The sequence below is a fragment of the Podarcis raffonei genome, chromosome 5 (assembly GCF_027172205.1).
Source record: "Podarcis raffonei isolate rPodRaf1 chromosome 5, rPodRaf1.pri, whole genome shotgun sequence".
NCBI lineage: Eukaryota > Metazoa > Chordata > Lepidosauria > Squamata > Lacertidae > Podarcis > Podarcis raffonei.
Window position 1 is genome coordinate 33,934,089 of NC_070606.1, and position 27,121 is coordinate 33,961,209.

Consider the following 27,121-nt stretch of genomic DNA (forward strand, 5'->3'; position numbering starts at 1 on the left):
CCGCGCGCCCTCCCCCACCACAGAGCGGAGGCTTCCGCTGGCCTAGAGCGGACCGGAAGGGCAGGCGGGGCGGGGCGTCGCCATGGCGGCCGAGGGCCGAGCCGGCCAGCCGGCAGCGCCGACAGGGACCGAGATGCAGCGCTGAGGCGGGAGGATGATCTCGCGATACACACGGAAGCCGGTGGCCCCCGACGCCCAGGGGATGTGAGTGGCCTCTCCTTGCTGGCGTCGCGACCCTGAGGCGCCTTCCGTCAGGGCGGGGGACCCTTCCGACTCCCCGACGGCGACCCTGCCGGCGCGGCCTGGTGGGGCGTCCCGGAGGAGACGGAGGCCTCGGGAGGGAGGGAGGGGGCGGGTCCGGGCTGTATCTTTCCGGAGTGCCTTGGGGGAAAGCAGGCTCCCCTAACGGGATGCCCTCGCGCCCACCAAAAACAGGCCCCTCCACGTGGAAAGCCGCCTTGCTGGAGAGAAAGGTCCCAGCCTAACTTTCACCCTGAAGCCTGTATTCTAGGCATAGGCAAACTCGGCCCTCCAGATGTTTTGGGACTACAACTCCCCTCATCCCTAGCTAACAGGACCAGTGGTCAGGGATGATAGGAATTGTAGTCCCAAAACATCTGGAGGGCCGAGTTGGCCTATGCCTGGCTTAGAGTGTTGTTGTTTTTTTTCATTGGTGGAGGAACAATCTGCCATACTAATCCACAGGAGCTGATTTACCACCTCCCTGAAAACCAAGGCTGAGATAACAGCGTAACAGCGACATCAATAAAATCTTGCCACTGCTACCACCTAGGGCAGAGCTTCCCAAACTTTCCGCTTTGGAGACAGGCATCATTTCACAACACAGTAATTCAGCTTTAAAGTGGTACCTTGGTTCTCAAACTAAATCTGTTCCGGAAGTCCGCTCCAAAACCAAAGCATTCCAAAACCAAGTTGCGCTTTCCCATAGAAAGTAATGCAAAATGGATTAATCCGTTCCAGACTTTTAAAAACAACCCCTAAAACAGGAATTTAACATGAATTTTACTATCTAACGAGACCATTGATCCATAAAATGGAAGCAGTAAACAATGTACTGCAGTCACAAAATCAATCAATCAGTAGCTGAACTGGGTTCCACACAGTCACAAAAACAAAACAAAAAAAAGCCACAAAAACAAAAATGCAAAATAAATAGCAAAAACGGATAGACCGCAGTGTAACACTCAAATTGTCAGCGTAATGCTCAAAATGGAAGTGTGGCACTCAAATCAGAAGTGTAGCTTGGGCTAGAGAGCCAATCAATGTCATACGAAAACCTTTTGCATTCTTCTGGTATGACAGGCTTGAATGTATATTTTAAAAACTTAACATACAGTGGTACCTCGGGTTAAGTACTCAATTCGTTCCGGAGGTTCGTTCTTAACCTGAAACTGTTTTTAACCTGAAGCACCACTAGCTAATGGGGCCTCCTGCTGCCGCCGTGCCGCCGGAGCCTGATTTCTGTTCTTATCCTGAAGCAAAGTTCTTAACCTGAAGCACTATTTCTGGGTTAGCAGAGTGTGTAACCTGAAGCGTATGTAACCTGAGGTACCACTGTATTTATGTTAATAAGAAACAGTTCCCAACAATTTTTAATGCTGATTGCTTGTTGGTAAGAAGACATTAAAGTCACTATTAGAGGCTGTAATTTATTTCCACTGAAGGTAAACGGTGTTTCCGTGCGCTGCTCTGGTTTGCCAGAAGTGGCTTAGTCATGCTGGCCACATGACCCAGAAGCTGTATGCCGGCTCTCTTGGCCAATAAAGTGAGATGAGCGCCGCAACCCCAGAGTCGGTCACAACTGGACCTAATGGTCAGGGGTCCCTTTACCTTTACTTTAATCACATTTTTACTTTTCTTCCCCCACCCTTTTTTTAGCCGAGGACTTACAAAAAGTTCCTTAGAACATCATCCCCTGCCAGACTCACTGGATGACAGTAATCCATCTACTGAAAGTCAGGAAGACATTTCAAGGTATTCAGATAGTGTAAATATTTGTGGGGGGAGGTTTGTGAGAAGAGGTTGGAAAATACATTTCTGTTGACTGCTTTCATTTTTCATTCCTATGGCTATTTCCCCCTCCACTTTTAGTAGGTCTGGGACACTTGTTAACCATCCAGTCAAATAGTGACTGTCTGTTGTTTGGCCATGGTCAAATGTTAATCCTAAGAAGCCAGCAATGCCCTTTTGGAAAGGCGTAACCTAATGCTTTAATTTGCATCATGGTGTCATCAGATACCAAAGGCAAGAGATAGTCTTTCTCTCTCCTTTTTTTAATTACAGACTTTATTGAAAATAAATAAAGGCATTCTTTTTTCCAGTGCTCTAGAATGGGAACATGGTAATACACGGAAACCCCATTTAAGAAGAGGGACCTATTTTCTTGCACTAGATCATAGTTGCTTTTAAAAACAAGTCTTTCTTTTCTAGTTGATATGCATGTTTCATTTTTAGTTGTATAATTGCCACTTGGGGCTCCAGGATAACAAACAACAACAACAACAACAACTGTTCTTAAGTATTCTTCACATACATTGATGTTTAAATAATATTGTTAGAAACAATATAATGTGATTTCATTGTTACCAATCTTTATTTCATGATGTTTATATAATATTGTTAGTTACAATATAATTTGATTTCATTGTTACTAAACTTCATTTGGTGATGTAACTTTAGCTTCCTTCTTCAGTCCAATAGTAATAAATTGGGCTAAAACATATTTTATCGTTAGCAGAACTTATAAGTGTGTCTATTTTATGGTACCTTTAACGTGTATCCACAGAATTACATTATTTGAGAGATACCTTCCCCACTAGAATCTAAACTGTTCCCCATATATTTCCTATTCACTTTGGAAAGCTTAACTCATATGACTTTTCTTATTTTAAGATTCCCTTTCTCTCTTCTCTCTCCACTCCCCCTATACCTTTTAGTGAGTCTGAAAGTACAAAAGATTCAAACTACCAATCTGTCACTTCAGTAGACGATGGAAACTCATGGTCAGCTAGTCAGAGCTTCACAGGCACCTCTACAGAAGACAGCTCAGTCTTTTCTTGGGGGTATGATGTGAGTAGATTATAATCCTTCAGTTAAAATGAGAATAATCCTTTGAAAAATATTATTGATAAGTTTAGACCTCTGTCCTTCACATAATTTCACACATTGGTCCTAACAAATACACTTATGAGTCAGTAGGCAGGCCGGTACAAGCGTTGGCATATTTCAGTTACACTCATGCACATGATTTTTTTGCAGTGAATGCTGCAAAAATATTGTAGTCCTAATAGAGTTGTGTGTATTCATTCTTGGAAGTTGGTACAGAATTCAGCATCCTTAAGAACAGTCTTTATCTTAAAAATATTTGCAGGTTTCAGAGTCCAATAACTTTAGAAGAGTTTCTGATAAAAATTATTAGTGTAGTTCCTCTTTATCGGTTTTGGATAATTTAACAAACAAGATCCTTCGAAAATTAGAATTGCAATCTGGCACATTGTTTCTTATACTTAAATAATCTTTTTACCTGGATTGTACCTGGGACTGAAGAACTCCTTCTCTTATCTGATTCTTCCCAATCCCTCCCTTTTCTGCTCTTCATTTTTATTAGTTTTGTTATTGTATTGCTGATTAAAATGTATAAAGTTGCCTGCAAATCAGTCATTAAAACCTTCATGGCTTAGGATGTACTCAAGTCTTATATATTACTGCTTTAAATAGTTCTTGGAACAAGAACATTCAATTTTAAGGCCTCCTGATAAGATTCTAGAAGACTTAGTTCCCATCCTATAACAATGTACTTGGTGCAGCTCCATTGCTTTTTGGCCTTGAGCTACATTTTGAGTTGTACTAGCAATTCTGCATTCAGGTTACTCATTTATTCTTTCCTAGTGGGCCCTGCAACAAAGAGTGCTCCTATTCAGTGTGTCACTCTGTCAGTCATAACCTCCCAATATATTTGTTTATGTATTTATTTTTAAAAAATAGATAGATATTCCATTGTTTCTCCCTCCTAGGTTTCCTTAGGAGAAAAAAAACACTCTTAGCACACAGTCAGTATTCTCTGGCCACTAAGCATATGCTTTCCTCATTGACATGGATTTAAAGCCTTGAGTATCCCCCGAGGACCCCTTAACCCTTCAGGTGTGGTGCCTGGAGGAGGCATAGTGAAAAATGAATTATAAATCCCCCCATCTCTTCTCATGCGAGTGTGTGCTACAAGGTTAATTTTATATTTGCTTTATGAAGAAAGTCCTGAGTATCCTGCTAAATTGTGAAAGAAGCTAGTTGCTCCACATAATCCCCCAAAGATGTAATTTTGTTTCCCATTTTTATTTCTTCCCTAATTTCTGTTCAGGAATTTGATAAAGCTGCCACGCGGCAAGTACAACAAATATTTAGATATATTGATGAGCTCTTGTATGAACAGAAAACAAGCATGTATGTTGAAGGCCTAGAGGAGGAGTGCCAACAATGGATGTCAAGCTTTCCCCATCTCAGGTATTTTCATGATGTGTTAGTGATGTATTTCACAGTACTAGAAAACAGCACAAAGCTGTACTTTTCAGCTTCTTCACAACTGCTGTAGAGGTTCATTTTTTGTTTTAAATGTGCTGCCCTCTCTGCTCTTGTTCCTGAGTGAATCATTATGTACCAACACTGTGGCTGATTCCGCTGTTTCTTTCCAAATCTCTTCTTTGATGCTGAATGACTCAACTGTAAGAAGTGCTTTTGTTGGAACATACTAACATAATGTTTCAGGAGAGTCCTTCCCTCACAAGTAAATTCCTTCCTTGAGTTGTAGGTTTTGTATACCTGCTGAATGCTTTAGGTCTTATTTTGTGGATTAGGCATACTTTGCCAGTTTCTCCAAAGCCATTTGTAAAAAAATTTATAATTCTCTCTTTAATATCAGGATTGTAGGGAAACAAGTAGTGATTCCCACAGACGAAGGTTACGGCTGGTACTCGAGTTCAACTTGCAGCACCTTAGGTTCATCAGATATGACCCCATCACTAGAGAAAGATCCGAGTGAGTAAGTATCAGTGATCTCTAATTCTGCAGAAGGGTTCCATTATCAATGAATGATTGGCAGAGCAAACCTACTGGGGCAAGGTGAGGGGAATGTTTGTGGTGGATTAACTGCCAAGTACAAAGCTCTACTGAGCTTTCCCCTTATGGGCTTTTTTTTTGTAAAGCTCCCCACCCCACATTTTGCATCAAGGAGGCCTCAGTGGGTAGACCTCATGCCCCACATATGGAGCTTCTGTGGAGAGGGAAACCCGCTAAATCCTATCGCACTTTGAATGCTTTCCCCTCGCCCTGCCCCTGCAGGACCATGGGATTGCACTTTAGGACTGCAGTCTTATATACACTTTACCTTATATACCTTTACACTTATATACATACATGGGATTGTACCGTCAGCTGCTGTCAGATGAAGCATAAAATGACTTTTAAAAAATAGCATAACTAACCACCTTATTTTCATTGGGATAAGAAATTCTTCTTTGTAACTATTTTATTTATGAAATATATTTGCCGTTCAGAACATGATTTTTGAAAGTAGCTATCGCATCAGTATATTGCAAGCAGCATTAATGCATTTCAGATATTGTCCACATGCCTAGCAAACACTGGAGTTATTGGCTAGGATTCAAAGAAATGAGCAAATGGAGACTTTACTATTGTTTCCTTAGACATCTGCCCTCCATGCCATATGGCAAACTGTTTCTAAAACTTATGTGAGCTTCAGTAGCCATTTATGATATCATATAGGAGTCGTCATTTTAAAGGGGGGGCATTATAGTAATGATAGCTTGTACGGCATTGGCAGAATGGTTGTTGTTTAGTCATTTAGTCGTGTCCGACTCTTCATGTCCCCATGGACCAGAGGATGGTAGTTGTTCCCATATTCAGAAGGTATACCAAGTATAATAAAGGAATTAAATGAATCTCTAAACAATCTTAGCATTCTACTGCTGGTTGTACTAGCTTCTACAATGTCAGAGGGCTCATAAGCTAATTTCTCCACAACTACTTTCTGGAATATTTAAGAAAAATGTTTCTGAGATTATTTCTTTACTCTTAGTGCTTAAAAAGAAGAGAGAAGGTATAATTGCATTCAGGATAATTAGGTCTGTTTTTTGAGTTTGTTGTCTAAAATGAAATAAGAACTCAAAAGCCTAACATCATCATCATCATCATGATTATTAAAACTGAATAAGTTTTTTCAGCTTTCATTTTATGGTTGGGATTTGATATCTGTCCATTGCTGTTGGGAGAGCTTAAGAGCCTCCATGGGTGAGCGGGAAAATCTGCCCATGTCACCAGTACCATAACTGTACCATTGAGATATAAAAGTGATCCTTCTTGTTTACTGCCATTTTTTTCAGGTTTAGTATTTTGGGCAAAAAGGTTCCTGTTTCTGTTACTCCTATATGTAAAGAAGACAGCATTTCAAAACCACCTGAATTGTGTTTATTGGAGAGTGAAGAAGGAGACGGTGGAGTGATTGTTTCTGAAGGTGTAATGGAGGAATATTTAGCATTTGATCGCAGAGATGTGTAGGTATTGAATATTTGTTTAACCTAGTCTGCACTGATATTTGCTGCTAGTGACTTGGAATTAATTGCTAAAATGTAATTTGTTCCTAACAGTAGAAAATAATAAATCACACAGTGATTTTGTTGTTTTTGTTGTTCTTCCACTGAAGTTCTCATAATAGTTTTGTAAATCCTTGTCGGTGCCACACTATAGATTTGGTGATTTTCTCACTAAATAGCTGTTGAGTTTAAAATGCAGTTTATTCCTCCCCAGCATCATGGTGTTGTTCTTAATGCTGATTATCATGTAATGTGTATAGTACTAGGTGAACAAGTTGCTGAATGGCAGAGGACACACTGGAAACCTGTGAGCCAAAGGACCTGAACTCAAGCTGCACATTTTATTTTTGTCTCATTTGAGTAAAATGTCTATTAACATGGTAGATCCAATGCTGTTTTACTAGCATAACTAGTGGAAATGTACTGCTTGCTATTTATCATTCACAAAGTTCCAAAAAAAAAGTGCAGAGAGTTTTCCAGCCACTGGACTGACCGGGAATATGGTCAGCATTTAGTGAATGCTGCCTTCTAGAACAGTTATTCATCTTTACTGTAGTATTTCCTTCTAGCTGTCTTGATTATTTGTCTTTGGGATGGAGGTAGGGAGTGTTAATTCTGTGATCCAGTCATAGCCACTGAGTACTGTGCCAAATCCTGGCTAGCCATTGAATCCCTCTATCAAAGTTTTGAATTGCTCAGCAGGAACCCATTGCAACGGGGAGTATATCTTAACCAGGGAAAACCACAGACTCATGATTATAGCTGAAACAAATCACTTGGTTTATTAGTGGACAAAGCTTAATGGTATTATGACATGGTAATACAAAAGCTTACAGAAGTTACAGAAAACACATAAGGTGGAATATTTTAAAATGAGGCAACTTAAAGCAACTTGTGCATAATTTTATTTAAAGCAACTTAATACAAAAATAATTATTGGTTTATAATTAAACCATTGAAATGAATAAACATGACAAAGTTAAGACCATTAATTTCAGTGGGTCTGCTCTGAGTAAAACTTTGTTGACTACCACTCTTAAGGGCAGGAGTCACCTAACCATCTCTGTCAGGAGAAGCCCTGTGCAAAGACTTTCACAACAGGGTTTGCTCTCCCCACCTCTTAGGGGCATTGGAAAATCCCCCCCAGAGCAGTGACGGGGGAGGGGGGATCATTCCATCTGGTAAGCTGCAGGGATTGCTCAGACAGAACATTAGAAGAGTTCAGCATTGAATTCCACCCATCAGCTCTAAATTTGTCAGGTAGGCACAAAGTCACTTCTGGCTTTGATTATATAAAATTAAAACAGAACTGTAACATTATCTTGTTTCATTCAAAGGGAAGAAGAGTTGCATGATTGGAAAATGGGTCTTTCACCTGACAGACGGAAATTAGGTTTCCCTCCTATCTCGCCATCCTACTGCATGAGAGATGCTGTCCTTTCCTATGTGTTTGATGATGTCTGGAGTGAAGTCTTGGGCCATATGGAGCAATTAATCTGTAGACACTGGGAAGGGTCAGTCTCAGGTAAATTTCAAGGCTAAAATGCAGTGGATATCATTCTCCAAAGTTTTCCCCGCCCACTTCAAAATGTAGTGTTAAATACTTAGCAAGCTATATCCCCCCCCCCAAAAAAAATACTCCTTATGCCTAGAAACAGTTTCAGTCCAGTGGGTCATAGTCTAAGACTCTTGCAGTTTGCTATAAATTGCATTGGGAAGTCTTATCCTGTGTGGATTTTAATGGCCAGATATTTTGGTACACTGACATGCATTGAACTCCATGTATTCTAGCTCTTTTAAATGTCTCTGATTAAAATCAAAAGAGTACGAAGCCCATTTATGTACTTTTCAAGGAGATAAAAGTCACCTTTCTTAAAATTTTGCTTTGTAAGAATCCAAAGTGAACAGTGCATAGTGATTTATGTTTGTCCTATTTCTGGTAGACGATGAGAAGAATGTCATAACTGTTGAAACAAACCGGACAGATTCAGGAAGTCCTTTTATGCAGTTTGAGCCTTTGCCACTGTTATTACCTCGAATGCTGCAAACTAAGATGCCCTCCATCCCTTCAAATCTGGTAAGTTTAAGAAGACACATCAGGTTGAGATGGTGTCTAGGCAAGGAAATTTGTCATGTTAACTTGCCTGAAAATTAGACATTGCAATGGCTTGACTATATCTGTCCTTGCAAAACTTTCACTTTATTACATACTGTCACAACTCTTAAAATTCTATCTACCTTATTTTGAAAATACTTTCCTTCTTTGCGCTTTGATGAAATATGAGGTATACAGAGTTAGAGGACTGGTATGGGAGATACCAACTCAATCATTTCCCAGCTTAGTGGGCAACAGAGAGCACTCTTATTTTCCTGCTTGGATGTATAAAGCATCTCTGTTAATTACCTTTGGTTTTTTTTTAATGTGTACTAGTTCTTGCTCTGCATACTCTCCATAATAAAGATAAGAACCCAAGGTTTAACTAGTGTTTGTTCCATTTTAACTCGGTTTCTTTCCTTTTTTATTTTCCCCCTTTCACTTCCCTGTATAATCCTCTGTCTTCCTCATGTATACCTTATTGTACGCATAGTACTCAAAACACCGATGTGGCCGCAAAAGCAAAAAGAAGAGAAAAACACCGGAAGTATGTATGATGCAGGGGGTATAGCTCTTTTCTTTCTCCTGTCAGTGTAATATGGCGGGTGGATGATGATGATGATGATTTTGAGTTTTCCCAGATGATGCAGAACTATTTTGAGTCAAAATTCATTACCACAGAAGTATTGTACATTAATTTCAGCAGAACCTACTTCCAAATTAGACAGCTTTGGGTCACGCTGTTTCTTGGATTCCTTTGTTATTAAGGAGGCAATGGGACATATGATGCAGTGTCTGGGGAAGGGAGAAAACCTCATTCACTAGTATATTAAGCAATTTACATTAATAATATTCCATCTTAGCAGGTTTAGGCTGATCCTGAATAAATTCAGTAACAAACGTCAACGAGATTTGTGCTTACATTTTTTTAGGATTATAGATTTGGCACCCCAGTACTAAGCAGGACTTTTCCTAGTCCCCCTTTTGACCTTTCAAAAACCTACTCCTAAAGGTCAGCTAACTCTAGAGTGGTATTATATTGCATTGGAAGTTATAAGTGAGGGAAGGCTGCAGTGGGCTATGACAGGCACTGTGTCTTTTCAGTACAGAAGCTGCTGTAACCAGATATACTTTAGGTGAGAAAATGCTTACAAGGCTGGGGGAGGCCTGCCACAAAGAGGGGGGGGATGAGGGACCATGCCCTTTCTCCTAACCTGATAAGAGAGGTGGTTGTGAAACACAGTTGTAAGCCCAGCTGACTTACTGATGCTCAAGTTTGATTTCTCTGCCACTGGGTCAGGATGTGGCTACCAATATTTGCAGCAGGGACCAGTTCAGCAGTTGAGAACAGCAAGTGCCCCCTCTCCCTGTTTCCTAAGATTTACCTCAAGATAATGCATGCTTTGTCATCAATGAGAATTTCAGCAGTCGAACACGTGTAGCTGGTGACAAGGTCCACTGAAATCAATCTATCATGCAGTCATGACTGAGTAGTTAGTTGGTAGCATATACACAAAGTAGAAATCTAACCATGTTGTCATATGTTTGCTTATGCATGTTACCTAAACAATTTTTCTCTGCTGAAAGTATTTCGTCCAGATTAATTTATGCTAAGCTTAGATAATTAAATTACCTTGGTTACGAATCCATGTTATATAATAAACAGTGTGTAATTTAAAAAGATATAAGAACTGCTTATAAGACCATTCATGCCTTGTTACGTGTTACTTATGAACAAATTGAGGGTATGCACTGTTTTTCTTGAGTCCATTGACATTTACTCTTTTCCAATCCTTTTTTCAGTAAGAGCCGAGATTGGAAATTAACAAATGCACATCTTTCATTTAATGCTGAGGGCAAATTTAATTTCTTGTAACCTGCAGGCAAATCTCTCACAAGGAACGAGCGGTGGTCCACAACGTAATTTGAATGGTTTGATGGTTATTCATGGGATCCCCTTACACCAAAGGAACTTGCCTCTGATGGATAAAATATTGTAAGAGTAGCCCTCTTTTGTTTGTTCTGTATGAAAGCTGCCCTGCGAGTTAGAGATATAAGGAAGCAGTAGTGTTGGGATTCAAGTTTTTCTAAGTTTATATTGACTTTTAAACTCCTTCCTCCTGCTCTGTGCACCCACAGCTGTGGAGGAACCATTGAATGCTTCTAGTCCATTTTGGCTTGTCTAAAACTGAGCTGGGCTAAAGAACTAGCTCAGGTTACTATCAAACCCCCTACATAGAAATCAATTACACCTCTCAACATGCAGAAGATGTAAAATTCATACTTAATATGCTAGTGGATTTGCTAAGTCTAGTGGCTCCTGCACCACAATAGGTGTTTGAATAGCATCCCCTTTTCATTGAAATGCAAATGCAAAGGGTAATAATGCTAGGATGGAATCTGTTTTCCTTGCACATTTTAAAAAACTCATTTTATACTGTGCCTTTCTTCTGTCATGGAGCCAAAAGTGGTGGACTTGTGGTTCACACATCCAGCCATGAACTGAACCTGCTTAGCTTTGACCTCATGTGCCTTCAGTCCATCCTATGGGCTTTGTACACACGGGCTTTATAGATAGAGCAGAATAGCTGTGCAGTAGCTGCCTTTGTAGTGGTATTGTGCCTCGTTAATTGATGCGGATGGTGCGAAATCAGTTTATGAATATTTCATTTTGCTCCTATGCTTTCCCCCACTTGGTGCCAGAGACTTGGATGACAGATTGCTTATGAGGCCAGGCTCCACTTCTATCCTGTCAACCAGAGCTCGGCCAAATCGCCCACTTGAGCTCAGTACATCTTCTCTGTCCTATTCTGCACAGTCTGCTAGAAGGCGCAACCCTCCACCACGTACTCTGCACCCCATCAACACGAGCCATTCTCGCTCAGGGACACCGAGACCCATGGAGGATGTCATCAGGGGAACACGACTGTAGGTTGATATGTACTTCTGGCTTAAATCTCTGCCTTTTGAAATGTTCAGCGTGACAACATCAGATCTTAGGGAAGTTGAGGGTGGGGTGGCTGAGACAGGCAGTCTGATAAGTAATATTTGTTATCTAATCTGTTCTGTTTTGCAAAAGGAGACACTAGACACTGCCTGTGAAAATTGTGACCATGTTCTGAGCTGTTCTTTTGTAAGATTTCATGTATGAGCTGAAGCCTTTCCTGGTTACCACTTTATTTGTGCAATTATTATTTGATGTTGGCATGCAGGTGGCGCTGTGGTGTAAACCACTGAGCCTTGGGCTTGCCAATTGGAAGGTCGCGGTTCAAATCCCCACAACGGGGTGAGCTCCCGTTATTCGGTCCCAGCTCCTGCCAACCTAGCAGTTCGAAAGCATGTCAAAGGGCAAGTACCATATTTTTGCTCTATAAGACGCACCAGACCACAAGACGCACCTAGTTTTTGGAGGAGGAAAACAAGAAAAAAAGTATTCTGAATCTCAGAAGCCAGAACAGCAAGAGGGATCGCTGCGCAGTAAAAGCAGCAATCCCTCTTGCTGTTCTGGCTTCTGGGATAGCTGCGCAGCCTTCATTTGCTCCATAAGACGCACACACATTTCCCCTTACTTTTTAGGAGGGAAAAAGCGAGTCTTGCAGAGCAAAAAATACAGTAGATAAATAGGTACCGCTCCGACGGGCGTTTCCATGCGCTGCTCTGGTTTCACCAGAAGCAGCTTAGTCATGCTGGCCACATGACCCGGAAAAACTGTCTGCAGACAAACGTCGGCTCCCTCGGCCAGTAAAGCGAGATGAGCGCCGCAACCCCAGAGTCATTCACAACTGGGCTTAACTGTCAGGGGTCCTTTACCTTTACCTTTTTAGTATTTGATGATGTAGAGAATCAAAATATCCGCTTCTCCAGCTTATACTTCTTTTGCAGGGAATCACCATTTCCCTATCACCCAAGTCACGATAGACTGTTGCAAGGAAAATGCAGACTTTCTCCAGCAATAGAGTACAGTGGTACCTTGGTTCTTGAACTTAATCCGTTCCTGGAGTCCGTTCGACTCCCAAAACCGTTCAAAAACCAAGGCACGGCTTCTGATTGTCGGCAGGAGCTTCCTGCACTCAGTTGGAAGCCTCCTGTTGGACATTCAGCTTCTGAAAAACATTCAAAAACAAGAACATTTACTTCTGGGTTTGCGGAGTTCAGGAGCCGATTTATTCAACAACTAAGCTGTTTGGGAAGCAAGGTACCACTGTACTACATAAAATGTGGCTGCTTATTATAGCCATCTGAAAGATAGTGCCCATTATATCTTTAGTACTGGGCAACACAATTCCCCTTCCCATCCAGTTCTTCACATCTGTTCTATTTTATGATCTACTATTTTTGAGGTAAAGCATTTCACCATTGTACTGCTCAAGAGCAGGAATGTTTATGAAACCCTTTAAAATAAGGACAAGGAGGGTAACTCTATTGAGCGGATCCTCTACTTTACATAAACCTTTAAAATTTATTCTTCTTTACAAAACACAAAGATTGGTGGAGGCTCTGTTCCTCTGGGGCATGGTACATTTTTCAAAAGCCGCCGAGGGACCTTTATTTATTAAATTTATATATCCCACCCTTCCTCCCAAAGGAGCCCAGGAACAGCACTTCCACCTCCAGAGCGAGTTTATCCTGCATGCATTGCATGTGGATAGCCACACTATGCCATTATTTATATCCCGCCCTCCCCAGCCGAAGCCGGGCTCAGGGCGGCTAACAACAATAAAACAGTACAACAGTACAACACAACACAACACTCTAAAATCATTCATTATAAAATTAATTCAAATCAAACCAATGGCAACCTCCGCGCAGATTGTCGAGGGAGGGAGTCAGGCTGCGCCCTGACCAAAGGCCTGGTGGAACAGCTCTGTCTTGCAGGCCCTGCAGAAAGATGTCAAGTCCCGCAGGGCCCTAGTCTCTTGTGACAGAGTGTTCCACCAGATCGGACCCACAGCCGAGAAAGCCCTGGCTCTAGTTGAGGCCAGCCTAACCTCTCTGTGGCCTGGGACCCTCAAGATGTTTTTATTTGAAGACCGTAAGTTTCTCTATGGGACATACCAGGAGAGGCGGTCCCGTAGGTACGAGGGTCCTAGGCCGTATAGGGCTTTAAAGGTTAAAACCAGCACCTTAAACCTGATCCTGTACTCCACCGGGAGCCAGTGCAGCTGGTATAGCACCGGGTGAATGTGATCTCGCAGCGAGGACCCCTGCAGCATTCTGCACCCGCTGGAGTTTCTGGGTCAGTCTCAAGGGCAGCCCCATGTAGAGCGAGTTACAATAATCCAGTCTGGAGGTGACTGTCGCGTGGATCACAGTGGCTAGGTCAGGGCGAGAGAGGTAAGAACAGAATCTGTGCAATAGTTTCAGTTCTTTGTAAACACATAATTAATTCTCTCTCCGCAGTCCTTCTGTTCTTGTTGTTTACTTAGAAGTTTAGAGTTTTGTCTCTTCGGGATATTTCCCCTCGCCCCCTTTTATGGTAGCAGATAAGTTTAGAGTTGCATCATGCTCCCTTGGCTGTTGGCTTTTAGTCTTTGTTTCGTCGTGTTCTTTGATTTTGTGAAGCTGTTTTATTTGTTCATTGCTCAAAGAACATTGATACAGAGTGGCTCATAAATATAATGAAAAAATATTACAGAAGCTCTGCCACGGAGGGGTGCTTGCTGAGCAGTGAGAGGGCCAAGTTATAGGCAGAACAAGGATTTCCTTTGAGTCCAGTATAAAATTGAGAGGCAGTATAGCGGTGCTGAAAGAGATTGGCTACTTGAGCTTGGACCAGTTGCAGCTACTCTGTATTTTCCATTCTACAGCCCCAGGTAGAGAGCCCTGCAGTATTCATCCCTCAAGGTAACCAAGGTGTAGACCTAGAAGAAGTAAATGTGACCACAGTTGAAACTTGGACACAAGATGGATTGGTCCCAAAGTGTGCACCACCTACACAATCAATGGACAGGTGCTGACAACTAAAGAGGCTGATGCAGAATCTGCAAAAAGCTTCCCTTTGCCCACAAGCATCTGTCTTACTTGAGTTGAGTTTAACACAACTTGTCTCATCCATTTCAGTCATATATCAAGATGCATATTATGTCAGACACTTAGCTTCACTGTGTGACGATACCTGCTTCAGATGCTAGTAAAAGCTTGCCTTGTTCCATTGGTATGTTTCTTGTATTTCAGCTCACACATATCACTCTCTTCTCTCGTGATTGAATAATGGATGGCAAGCGAGTATTTTGCCTCAATCCATTCCTGAAGTCTAGGCCTTTGATAAGACTTATTAGGCTATCATTGCAGATACATGTTAAGCTTGAGGCAAATCCGTCCGTTAGGTCACGTTGGCCATTGATTTTTAGAGGTAAAAGAGAAGCAGCGTTTTGAAAGGACTCAACAAGGAAGGCATTTCATAGACTGAAAGCAGTCCTGAAGTTGTGTTGCAGTTAATTGCAATGAAATAATTTAAATAAATCAGCTTTGAAGGGTGCCAGGTTACCTGTGGAAGACAGTTATTTTCCTCCTTTAGCCTTAAACTAGGAAAAGTGTTGAAGCTTGAAATAGCTGCAATCACTTTGTATTCCTCACTGGTGATGGTTCAGTATTGGAGAGAAATGTCTACAAAATGCATGCCGATTCCTCCATTTCTCATCTCTGCTGGAGTTTCTCTCACGTGGAGCTCACCATTTAAGCCACAATCTCATCGACTCTCCACACTGAAACCCAGTATTTTTCATCAACTTGCATGGACACTTCTTTTTGTTATTTACCTTGAATTCACATCAGTCTTGTAATTTCCAGTGCAAATGTCATTTTTAGTAATTGTCATTGGTGTTTTCCAGGTCCACTGCAAATGAGCAACTGTCATCACCTTCCCCAATGCCACTGAGCAGAAATAACCTCCTTCCTCCAATTAGTACTGTAGATATAGCAGATCATTTGGGATCTCAAAAGCAAATGGTAAGCCACCTCTTCTGTTGAAACAATTCTGGTCTTAGAATGACAGGGGATTCTTCGAGCCTCGCCTTGTGGTCCTTACTGTAAGATAGTAAGAATCGGTTTTTGTTTTGTTTTGTTTGAATGAATGTTTATGATTTACAAGAGAATATTATAAAAATAATTGTTGTGCGTTTTTTAAAACTAAAACCCACACCAACCCTCAAAGCAACTATTAATTCTTAAGTAGTTATATCTAATTTCTGGGTTGTGAGTGATCTGTTTTTACTTCTTGAGACTATCAACCTTGAAGCAGAATGCTTCATGCAGTGTGTTTACCAGGAGAGTGAAAAGGTTTGTCTCTCTGTGTTATTCATCAGATTAATCAACTGCACCACTGTCTGTTACTGCCTTAATGCAGAGGGTATGATACCAGTATTTCCAAGCTTTTGCATTTCTTTTAGTGTAAATTTGTATCTAAAACCCATGGCTTTTTTCTCTTCACCATGCAGAAATCTCGGGGGAATGCTAGCCGGGCTCGCAGTGCAATAGCAGATGAAATTAACCATCAACCAGTGCATGAGAGGTTTTTATTACCTGATAGTTTATCCAGGCCCAACACATCGCATGCATTTTGGGTAAGGTGTGTTCAAATTACATTCAAACCTGCAAAGCGTAGCTATTCATCTTGCTATTATCTGTGGCCAGTATCAAAATCCATAGGCCTTTGCTTGCAGGTTTCCCTGTTATTTTAAGTGTGGGTACAAAATCCTTCGGCACTCAATGGTAGATTTTAAGGAAATGAATTAGGATCTGCACAGGTCCCTTCTAATTGTCCCAGGTTGTGTGGCTTCCACATGAATATTAATTAATTTATAGAACACCATTGCGTGCATGTAACTTGACAAATTCCTATGACCAAGGACTTGCCATCTAAAATAGGCAGAGGGAAACAAGAGGAAGCAAGGAATGGAAACATGGGTAGGTCGGCAGAGGTAGAAAATGGGATTGCTTCAGTTCCATGTACCTTGGCTTAGTTTCAGAACTATGGGAAACAAATGTGAGAAACAAATGTGTGTGTGTGTGACTGACTGACTGGTTGACTGACTGACTTAGATATGAGAGCCTTCAGAGTGGCTGTCAGATTCATAATAGTAGCTTTACACAATGATTACTCTCTGCCTCTCAGTATGTGGAAGCAGCAGCATACCAGGACATTACACCCTCTCTGTCCATGCTTAAGTTACTTGAGATTTTGAGAAACTTTATAGTGCAGAGAAGGAAGAGTAGATGGGGATGTGGAAAGAGTACAGCCTGTTCCCCGTAAAGTGCTGCTCGGCTTTGGGGTAGGGAAGAAGCAGAGCTACAGGAGAACCAGACATGGGGAAGGATTGTGTGCTTTGAGTATTTTGATTTTGCAATAGCCTGATCCAAAACATGGTACCTCCAGTGGTGCAATGGGTCAGTGCATCTGGTTGGTAGTGGCTGAAGTCTACCCAGGACCAGCTGGGGGCAGGATTCCTGCATTGTAGGGGGTTGGACTAATTGATCCTCAGGCTCCCTTCCAACTCTATGATTCTTTAACTTTTTTTTTTTGCGCTTTTAGCCAGACTCGCAGTATCGTCGTTCTTGCACTGTTATTGATTATGCTAATCAACCACGAAATAGTAAAGGATCTGCTGGCACAGGTACGTGCAAAGTGGAGCATGTCTTGCTTAAAATGGCTTTGGTACGCTAGCTATATTAATAATATGCCACAGTTTAAGAATGAAATCTCGTATTACGTTACAGATGCTATAAATGTTGGAGTGATGGGAGTCAGTTTAGGGATATCCAGCTCTTCCTATATTAATTCCTTCCAGCACCAGGCTCTTGGTAATTTTCTGAATGAGGATGAGGAGGACAAAGAAGACCAACCTCCGCTGGGTAAGAAGTAAGAGGCAACCGACGCCCTTTATTTGGTTGCAAATCATAAAATACTTAGCATTCTCTTTGAAGTTGTTGGCCATTTTGTCAAACGTGTAATTTTGAGCCTGGAATAGTGCATTTAGGTTATATTCCTGTCGTTTCTACTGTCGAGCATACAAAGCAGGGTTCCAGCTGTGTTTATTCTTTCAGTCTAGCCGAGTACCCATGGCACACACCCTCATACATGACAGCCACGGAAGTCTTCCAAGTTCACACTTCTTCAGCCCTACAAATGTGAATTTCATATTCCAAATGTATATTAATAGACAGTGCCTTTTAGATTGATAGCGGTAGCTTTGAATTGAGACTGAAATTGATATAGGGCTGCCATGTCTTTTCAAATACTTGTATGGAAAGAAGATGAAGCTTCTTCGATCACACCCAGTGTGAAGGAGCTGTGCTTGCTGTTTTAAAGACACAGAAGTCTTGCTCTGTCTTTTAATCCAGCAATATGAACCAAATTTAGGGCAGAGCACTGTTAATTTCCTTTTCCAATTGAGGTCTAGTCCCTCCATTGCAGGAGCAGGGGGGTTGCTGTTCTCTTGGTGCCTTTGGTGCCTTTTGGGTAATGTTGTGATTACGTGGGGTGGGGTGGACTGATGATGTGGCTATTTCCTGTGCCAAGCTCTCTGTACTGCTGAAGGATGTAATTACTGTCATTGGTCCCTCTCATCACAAAGTTGTAAAGGAAGCTATATGAGAACTCCTGAAAAGCAGCTATACCCTTGTATAAAGTGGGCCTGAGAGCAAACTCAAATGGTACAGTCTTTTCACATGCCTGGGGCATCTTAGAATGCATCCCGGTCAAAATTTGTTTGGAAACGTACGTGTCATTGAGGGCCCCATATACATTATGATGTACACTGGCATGAGAGGATCACACCACAAGAGCATGTGCTGTTCTGAATCATCGACAGGTTTATTGTGGCATGAACACTTGTGGGCATAATTTTGGGTTGTATCCAGTGATGTGCCAGCAGGGTGGCACTTGTACAGTGGGACTTAGGTTTCCTGTTTCCCCAGCATGCCCCCAAAAATCTCCCCTGGAGGGTCTCCCAACCCTCTGGAACTGATTTTGAGTGTGCATGGGGAGCTGGAGGGGACAGAAGAGGAAGTTCTGTTCTGCACATGAAGTCCCCTGCAGTGCTGGATACAGCCCATTACTGCATGCATGAAGTTTGCTTTTAGTACCGTTGCTTTCACACCTTTTATCTGGTTTTTGCTCAGTAGGTCTTCAGTTACATGGCTCTGTGAGAACTCACAGCCGAGGTGGATCGAGAAGCAGACAGGGACTATAATGTTTTGGCAATAAATCATCTATTTCCAAGATGAGGGAATGACTGTAGAAGCTTTTACAATCAGTATTCAACTGTAGCAATATCAAACCTGTTTACAGAAGAAGTCTTAAAACTTTCTTTACAAAACGTCTTATTTTTGTATTGACTTAAAACAAATGCCAAAGACTACAAGGTTCTCTCTTATTTTTGTTCCTGTAAATCAGCTATGGTATTCTGTTGGGTGCTGAAAGCATGTGTTCAGGAAATCTGCTAACCTCTAGTATTGTTAATACAATCTATTACAAAGAATGTCTGCCTAAAGAATTGGATTTCTCTAACAGTGATAATGTTGTAACACCAATTGACTTGCCAGTTATTGGCACTTGAATGCAATATATTTAGTAAAATTAAATAAGTGTGCTTGGGCACACTTCCAGTATTTTGTCTTAACTGTATAAAATGTTCTGAATGCCAGTTGTTTGCATACTTAGAAAAAGCTGCAGGTGATGATGTCTGAAAGGTGGCCAAGATTAAAACTTGGGAGTGCAACAGTTTTGTGTACTACCATCTATACTTTCAGTATTTACTTTCCCTTGTTTAAAATGAAGCAAGATGTTTGGTACACACATAATGTACAGCAGGAAGGTTCAGTTTTAATGTTCTCTCATTGGGGAGAGAACACTTTGTTAAGATGGAAATATTTAGAAAAAGCATTGCCTACATTGAATGTTGCATTTAATGTCTGCTGTAATTTTAATGTAACATAAAAAAATAGTTCTAGGTCTTACTAGACAAAGTAAGTGCCAGATGACAATTGTATGAAGTTATGTAAATTAAAGATAGCTTTGCATTATATTCTAGATACCATGTGAAAGTTGTAAAAAACTGGTGGGAACAGATTCTTATTAAATTGTAATACGGAAAAACTTTTATATACAAATAAAAAAATATTTTCTAAAATGCATTTGAATTGTTATTAAATCCCAATGGGTAGATCTTGGCTTTGAGAATGGTATAGTCAAGAGTAACTGACCCAAGCAAGCTTCATGGCACAGCAGGGATTTTAACTTGGATCTTCCCAGCATTATTCCAATTCTATCACTATAGCTTCTGGCCCTGAAAAGTTTGTATGTTCATAGTTATAGGCATAAGTGGCACACTGTTGGCAAGACATTTCATACCCGGAGCACACACTGTTTTTTCGCTCACTGCATGAATATTGTCCTCTTGTTTTTTAAAGTCTGGGGGATATTCTCCACCATTCAGGCTGCCCCTCCTGCACAGTTAGAAGGCAGGACCAGCTTGCTAATTTGCTTCTACTGTTGGACGGACTCCCAGACCACACATACCAGCAACAGTGAAGCAAGGTTTTAGATAGCATACTACAGAGCCCAACAAACACCTAAGTTTACCATTTCCCCCTGTCTGCCTCCTACCTTCCTTCTCCAACTGATGCATTTTAGCTACAGCCCATCATGGGCAAGTTCTGACTTTTCACACACTTTTCAAAAACATACTTTATTAAGTTTAATAAATGCCTTTATAAAATCAAACTGACAGTCCTTGCCCAAACATATTCCTGCAACATACGATACCGTTTTACATTAATTCTAAGGGGAAGTTTTTTTTTAAGATCGATGTTTTTTCATTTTACCAGTTTCTTTTTTGTTCACAGCAATCTTGCTGTACTGCTGCAGTCCGAAACGCCACCTTGAATCCTCTGTGGCATCTTGAAGCATTTAATAGCAGCTTTAGTTCTGCAGCTTGCCTCTTCAGAATGTCTTCTACCCAATGTGAGTTTCAATGAATTGATGAAAGCATCTTGCTTTCCTTGGCTGTCTCAAAGCAAGATTAATGCTAATGGAAGAAATGAAATGAAACCAGAAAATTAATAAAGTCATTTCATTCCTTTCTTGGGTGCTGTTTTCTTTCCTCCTTTTTTGGATTTGGTTCCATACTTTGCTTCCATCTGAGCCAGAAAATCATCCATATCCTTTTTTCGATTCTCATTTTTGCTCTGTTAAATGACAAAAACAAGATGGTTAAACAAGCTTACAAGTATTTCTCATGTTTTGACTACAAAAGGTTTGGCATTTATTCAAGTTACTAATAAGGTGGTATACATAAGAAAATATATATTAATATTTTAAAATAGTGTATCTGCAGAATATTTGAAAAAGATCAGATTGTTGTGAAGTATGAATAATACTGTTGAAGACGAACTATTTAAAAATGCAACTCTCAAGGACAACTGTTGGCTGGCAGTTAACTATGATGAAGAAATCAGATCACACATTGCCTCTCCTTGATGCGCAAATTCCCTTAAATATTCAACCCCTTAGTCACAGCCCTATTCAAACCTCATCAGCGTGTATGTGAAATTACAGTTGTTATTATTTTGTCCCAACATGCATCACTTTACAACTTATTATACACACTAAATCTCACTTGCAATTTTGTCGCCTTTGGATACCACTATCATGAACAATTTAGTGTCATCTGTAAATCTGGCTGTCTCATTGCTCACCTGCGACTCCTGATCATTTTGGAATAAATTAAATAACACTAGTCTCTGTAAAAAAAAATCCCAAGGGGACCTCACTGCTTTTTGCTATCCTGAACATTAAAATTAGCTCTGCAATGCTGGAGGCTTAAATCATTTAGAGTTAAAGGCTCCCTCTAACCTAACAAAAGGTAATGCTATCTAACTTGTTAGAATGATTTGTAGCTTACTCCACTCTTACTTGAATTAGTGCTTTTAGGTCATCTTCCCCTTCACCAAGACCCAGTTCTTCTCTGGATTTTTCTGCCTCTTTAGCTTCTTGTCGAGCCTGAAACAATGACACAGTTGTTGAAGCGAATGCTAAATTTTCTTAACCTACTGCAGCAGCAAGCAATTTATTTGTTAATATTATATTGTAAGCATTTCTACCCGGCCATTTTCAACAAATTTGCAGGATGGCTTGAGCAATGTTAGGAAAATTTGCTTATGAGTCCCAGAGAGAAGAAAGGCCAGCAAATGTTTTGCTGCTTTGTAGGTAGATTCTAGTGTTTTACATTAAAGGATTATTACCACATCATAAATAGTAAATAAATGGGAGTATATCATAAAATCCTAGATGATACTCATTTAATACCTAGCTACTATAAAAGAAGGATCAAAAACCAATAGGATTCTGTTCCATAAGGATGTTCTGAATTTGGCGTGTTCACTCAATGCATCAAGATAAAGAAATACAGGCTTTCTCTTCTCTCAAAGAACTGGGTTGAAATGGGGGCTGGGGGTGGTTTCCCCTTCATAAAACTTCCAGAAACCAGTAGCTGAAGAAAACAGGCTGTGTTCTCTCTGCAACTCAAGCACTGGTTCAACCCCTGAAAGGATGTTACATTTGAAAATGTACATTACGTGAAATAGGAAATATGTTTACGGACAGTGAAACATTCATAACTCTAGTTGATGGTAAGAATTACACATTTTGTCACAGTCTTTTGCCTCTTGCAAACCTACCTTCCTTTTTCTTGAATTCATCTTTTGCTTAGACTCTTTTGTAAAGGCTTTGTAAGATGGAAGTTCTCCAGAATCAATGGCATGTTGGATAATCTCTCTTATTCTCGGCTCATCTGTATAATCAACACACAGTACAGATTCCATAATTTTGTCCATATCGCCTTTAAAATCCTCATATGCTGCTTTAATGTCCACCAGCTCTTCTGCAGAATCTTTGTACTTCTTCTCAAAGTCTTCAATGTCTTTTACCGTTATCTAATTTTAAAACAACAACAAAAAGAGTTGAATTCCATGAACGACAATCCTTTTTACCACACTCAAGTTACACACACACACACATACATTTTTCCATCCCAAATTCATTGTTACTTCAAAATTTTACTTTTCTGTAATTCAAATTCATCTGTACAGGGCCTTTTTAATGGAAGGAAGTGTATACAAAGCGAGGCAAAGCAAGATGAAGCAGATTGGGACACACACAGGTTGTATTCATCTGCAGAGGAAACATGCTTCATTTGGAGAAAATAGCTTGAATCCAATCTGCTTTCTCCAATTGGTTTTCAAGGGGGCTCCCTGTAATTGCTGATCGGTGGGTACTGGGAGCCCCTTCGAAGGCAAGCTCCCAGCACCAATCATCAGACTGGCGCTGAAAGAACATCTCCAAAACCATCAATCTGGTTACAATGAGCTCCTTTGAACTTTGGCAGGTGTCAGCCACTTATCATTGACACCCAAAGGGTCCTGCCCACCTGTCAAAGTTGGCCTGCAAATGGGGGTGGGGGATTAAGGATCCATAAGTCATACTTAGACCTAGGGAAATTGATGGGCTTGACTAACTCAAGTGTATTGATTTGAATAGGTCCACCCTTGAGTATTTCACTGTTGGATACAACCCATGGTGTACAAACTTGAAAGGATATTTCAGCACTAAAGCATTTCAGAGCTATCATTCCTTGCCATGCCATCTCCAAAAATTTTTTAGCTGCACTCCATTTACTACAACAGCATTAAGGAAATTTATCCAGGAATTAAAGAAATAATGAAAGGGCACTGAACTTCTTGAGCTGTGAAAACAGAATGTCGTATTTTGTTATTACACAAAAAAAATCACATAAGGTTCAGGTTTGCAAAAATCGATTTTTGCAGCCAGAGAAAAATTTGGCATCATAAATAACAACCCATCCCGCAGATGAAAATAAAATAAAGGGGATGAGGGCAAAGGTCCCACAGAAGTTACATTTGCCCTACAGATAAAAGAAATAGCACTTTCTTTACAGATATTATCATTCCAGTTGTGAGATAAGGACCATCATCACATTGAAGAAGACTACCTACTTTTTTGAACAGCAGCCTCCAGTATTCTTCCCAGTTGCGGTCCTGAGTCAGCACAGTTGACTCCTCATCCACAATCCCTTGCTGGTCATACAGAGCCCGCAGTTCCTGGTCACTCAGTACTGCATACACCTTGCCCAGGATCTAAGAGGAGACAAGACCTCACTACTCCAGTAAGACACAACCCATGTCATCCCACTGGCTTCTTTCTTATTCAGGTTATGTTAGCATTCCCTCTAACAGTGGAATTTCCAAGTAGTTGGGTGCCAGTAAGTTTACAAACAAAATGGGACTACCCCAAAATTGTACAGTGGTTTCAACATACTTGAGGGACTCCGTAGGCAAACAGAAGGGTAAAATTATAAAACCCCAAAATAACACCAAACATTAGAGAGAACCAAAACTGGTAGGACACAAGAGGAAACTGGACTTCTCAAGTCCTAACAGCTTATAGTAAGTGGGATTTAGGTTGAACTAAGGCTGCCATATTTCAAAAAGTGAAAATCCAGACACAAAAGTTGTTGAGCTTTTTCTGCAAAATCTCAAGAAAATAAGTTTTTGAGGTGTTTTTAAGGGAATTTGCCAAAATCTATACTTCTGACATGAGCTGTCATACATCCAAATTTTCAAAGAAAAGGCAAACACAGGATGTTCCAGCACCTCTCAGGATTTGCACAATTGCTAGAAAAATGGAGGCGTTTGTGGTGAGTTCTGGCTCCTCTTTTTCTAGAATAATACCACTGGGTAAACCTTTCCCTTTTCTACCATGCATAACCATTAACCACCCCACCCCTGTTATATAGCTATAAAATACTCAGGTTCAGAATTAGCAGTGTGCCCAATCCTCACCCATCTTGTGCTAGGCCACAGAGCAGGGCATGGGCTGGAAAAAAGGGAGAAATGGTCCTCTTGGCTCATGCATTTCCCACCAGGCCTGAACTGGAGCACTGCAACACAATGTGGCAGGTTCTACACTCCCCCTCTAAACACGAAGGTGAAGTGGTTTCTCAGACTGGAAGCAGAACACCCATCCCACCAATAAAGACACAAGTTGGGGAGGGGGACTTCTTAAGTATGTAGAGATACGCTTGTAAATTAACCTGTTAATCAATGCCATTTGAGACTGATAGGGTGGAAGGCAGGGACACCAACAGTAGGTGGGGGCAGGCAGAGGCAACTCTTTCTAGTTTTGTCCCATTCTCCTCCCTGCTGAGGAAGTTGACAGGCAGAACCAGCCCCTGGACTGGTTGTAAGCAAGGAGGCAGGCAGGTGGACTACTGGGGCCAAGGAAGAGCAGGGCTCCTATTGCAGGCCTGCCTAGAACAAGAGGACCCTCATGGAGCTGTGCTTTGTTCTCGTTTTTTTAAAAAACACATTTTTTGTTTTTTATCTTAAGCTGTGAGATCCTGAGATCTATGGATGAAATTATATACAGTGGTACCTCTGGTTACGTACTTAATTCGTTCTTAACCTGAAACTGTTCTTAACCTGAGGTACCACTTTAGCTAATGGGGCCTTCCGCTGCCGCCACACGATTTCTGTTCTCATCCTGAAGCAAAGTTCTTAACCCGAGGTACTATTTCTGGGTTAGCGGAGTCTGTAACCTGAAGTGTATGTAACCTGAAGCATATGTAACCTGAGGTACCACTGTACTGGAAGATGCTAGAGTGGCTGGAGTGACCCAATCAGATATGTGCAGTACAAATAATAAGATCATCATCACCACCATCATTATTATATATAAAAAACTTATTCTTATTATTTGGTGGATCCCACTTTGGTCGCATTTCCACCCTAGGAACCCAGGGCTGTACACAATTTTACAAAATGAGGCGGAGGGTGCAAGTGGTCTAAGTCACTACCTGATTTTTAGAAGGCACCTGCAGTTTAGGGAAGTTTCTAATGTTTGATGGTGTTTTTAATATTCTGTTGGGAGCCGCCCAGAGTGGGTGGGGAAACCCAGCCAGATGGGCGGGATATGAATAATAAATTATTATTACTGCATTGTATTATGATTTAAGTCGAGCTTGGTGCCAAGCGAGTCAGAGCAGGATTTGAACCCGGGTCCCGCGGCTAACCAACTCGCAGAACCTCCAGCCGGCGAGTCCGAGGCGGGTTTCCCCGCGCCTCCCCTCACCTGGAAATGCCGGGTGGCCGCCTCCTTCCCGTCCGGGTCGGCGCGGTCCGGGTGCACCCGCAGTGAGACCTTGTGGTAGCCGCGGCGGATCTCGTCGGCCGAAGCCTCGCGCCTCACGCCCAGCACCTGGTACAGGTCGGCGGCGCCGAAGGCCCCGCGGCAAAGCTCCAGCAGCCCCATCCCCGAGCCCAAGCGCGCGGAGAGACCACCACCGCGCCTGCGCACACTCGCGCGCGCTCTCCCGCTCTCGGCGAAGGGAACCGCCGACACAACCTACTACTGCTGCTGCTGCTGCTGCTGCTGCGCGGGCTGCTGTTTCTCAGCCGGGTCCGCCCGTCCGTTTTCCCGCCCGCCACGCCCACTCCTGCCTCCCCGCGCTGCTTTACGGCCGTCCCGCGAGATGTCGCGAACTTGAAAGGCCAAGAATTAAAGAGAAGGTGGGGGCAGATAGGAGGAGGAAAGTGGAGGGACTAACCCTAGATATACAAAAAGGTGAAGAGTGACACATAGGCTGCAGTACCCGTAAGAAAATGAAGAGAGATGCTTGGCCGGGATTCTCCCATACAGGGACGTAGCCAAGCGGAGGCAGCTGCCCCTCATCAGTAAAAAGCAATACAAATCAATGCAAATTTGAGGTTTTTTTTAAAAAAAACACACACCTGCCTACGCCCATGTTCCTATGCGAGAAGTGAGTTTACAGGGAACCAGGCAGAGGGCCTTCTCAGTAGTGGCGCCCGCCCATCAGATCTCAAGGAAATGAGCAACTATCTTACTTTTAGAAGACATCTGAAGACAGCCCTGTTTTGGTGTTTAGTTCCCCCATATATATTTTTGCTTTTAAATATGTTGCTGACATTCTTCTAATTTTCTTGCTACCTGCTTTTTATGATGTTTTTGGCACAGAAACTTTAATGAACGGATTCAAATAACAATAAGTACAATAAAGATTCCAGCTAAACATTAGGAAGAACCTTTGACAATGGAATATAGACTACTTCAGAAGGTGGTGGGCTCTCCTTAATTGTAGGTACTTAAACAGAGGTTGGATGACCATCTGTTAAACATTCTTTTGCTGAGATTCTTGCATTGAAGGGGGTTGGACAAGATGCCCCTTTGGGTCCTTTCCCAACTCTAAAATTCTCGGATTCTATGAATGAATCTCCATTGATCCAATGGTTCCTGGTTTCTCCAGCTAGTGCTGTAAAAAAAACTCCTGTCTGAACTTCAGGAGAATCACTGCCATCAGAGTAGACAATA

At 41.6% G+C, this 27,121-nt stretch overlaps 2 protein-coding genes across 9 annotated transcripts; one reads left to right on the forward strand and one right to left on the reverse strand.

Annotated features, from left to right (window-relative positions):
- Positions 1 to 44: 44 nt before the first annotated feature.
- FAM149B1 (family with sequence similarity 149 member B1) lies at positions 45 to 20,515 on the forward strand. 8 transcript variants are annotated; one of them, XM_053388556.1, is made up of 16 exons: positions 45 to 204; positions 1,900 to 1,995; positions 2,958 to 3,090; positions 4,376 to 4,518; positions 4,934 to 5,053; positions 6,414 to 6,584; positions 7,961 to 8,148; positions 8,567 to 8,700; positions 9,212 to 9,265; positions 10,602 to 10,714; positions 11,422 to 11,646; positions 15,549 to 15,666; positions 16,155 to 16,285; positions 17,249 to 17,330; positions 17,403 to 17,568; positions 18,838 to 20,515. In XM_053388556.1, exons 1-16 carry the CDS (start codon positions 155 to 157, stop codon positions 18,906 to 18,908), a joined length of 1,995 nt encoding a protein of 664 aa, XP_053244531.1. In that variant the 5' UTR covers positions 45 to 154; the 3' UTR covers positions 18,909 to 20,515. The 8 variants fall into 8 exon arrangements, with proteins under 8 accessions (XP_053244531.1, XP_053244532.1, XP_053244534.1 ...); XM_053388557.1 differs by having other exon boundaries at positions 18,841 to 20,515; XM_053388558.1 differs by having other exon boundaries at positions 47 to 204; positions 16,155 to 16,280; positions 17,434 to 17,568.
- On the reverse strand, positions 20,387 to 26,107 carry DNAJC9 (DnaJ heat shock protein family (Hsp40) member C9). Its single transcript, XM_053388585.1, has 5 exons — positions 25,865 to 26,107; positions 23,731 to 23,871; positions 22,396 to 22,650; positions 21,632 to 21,718; positions 20,387 to 20,904 (listed from the first exon to the last, which is right to left on the reverse strand). The coding sequence occupies exons 1-5, from the start codon at positions 26,042 to 26,044 to the stop codon at positions 20,785 to 20,787; spliced, it is 783 nt and encodes a 260-aa protein (XP_053244560.1). The 5' UTR covers positions 26,045 to 26,107; the 3' UTR covers positions 20,387 to 20,784.
- Positions 26,108 to 27,121: the final 1,014 nt, after the last annotated feature.

Excerpts from the sequence above, each read along its gene's own strand:
- FAM149B1 (XM_053388556.1), top strand. The coding sequence starts at position 155 with ATGATCTCGCGATACACACGGAAGCCGGTGGCCCCCGACGCCCAGGGG. Across the intron at positions 10,715-11,421 it reads CCTCTGATGGATAAAATATT|AGACTTGGATGACAGATTGC; the intron begins GTAAGAGTAGCC and ends ACTTGGTGCCAG. Across the intron at positions 15,667-16,154 it reads TGGGATCTCAAAAGCAAATG|AAATCTCGGGGGAATGCTAG; the intron begins GTAAGCCACCTC and ends TTCACCATGCAG.
- DNAJC9 (XM_053388585.1), bottom strand. The coding sequence starts at position 26,044 with ATGGGGCTGCTGGAGCTTTGCCGCGGGGCCTTCGGCGCCGCCGACCTG. Across the intron at positions 22,651-23,730 it reads GGAGGCTGCTGTTCAAAAAA|ATAACGGTAAAAGACATTGA; the intron begins GTAGGTAGTCTT and ends TTTTAAAATTAG. Across the intron at positions 21,719-22,395 it reads TGAATTCAAGAAAAAGGAAG|GCTCGACAAGAAGCTAAAGA; the intron begins GTAGGTTTGCAA and ends TCATTGTTTCAG.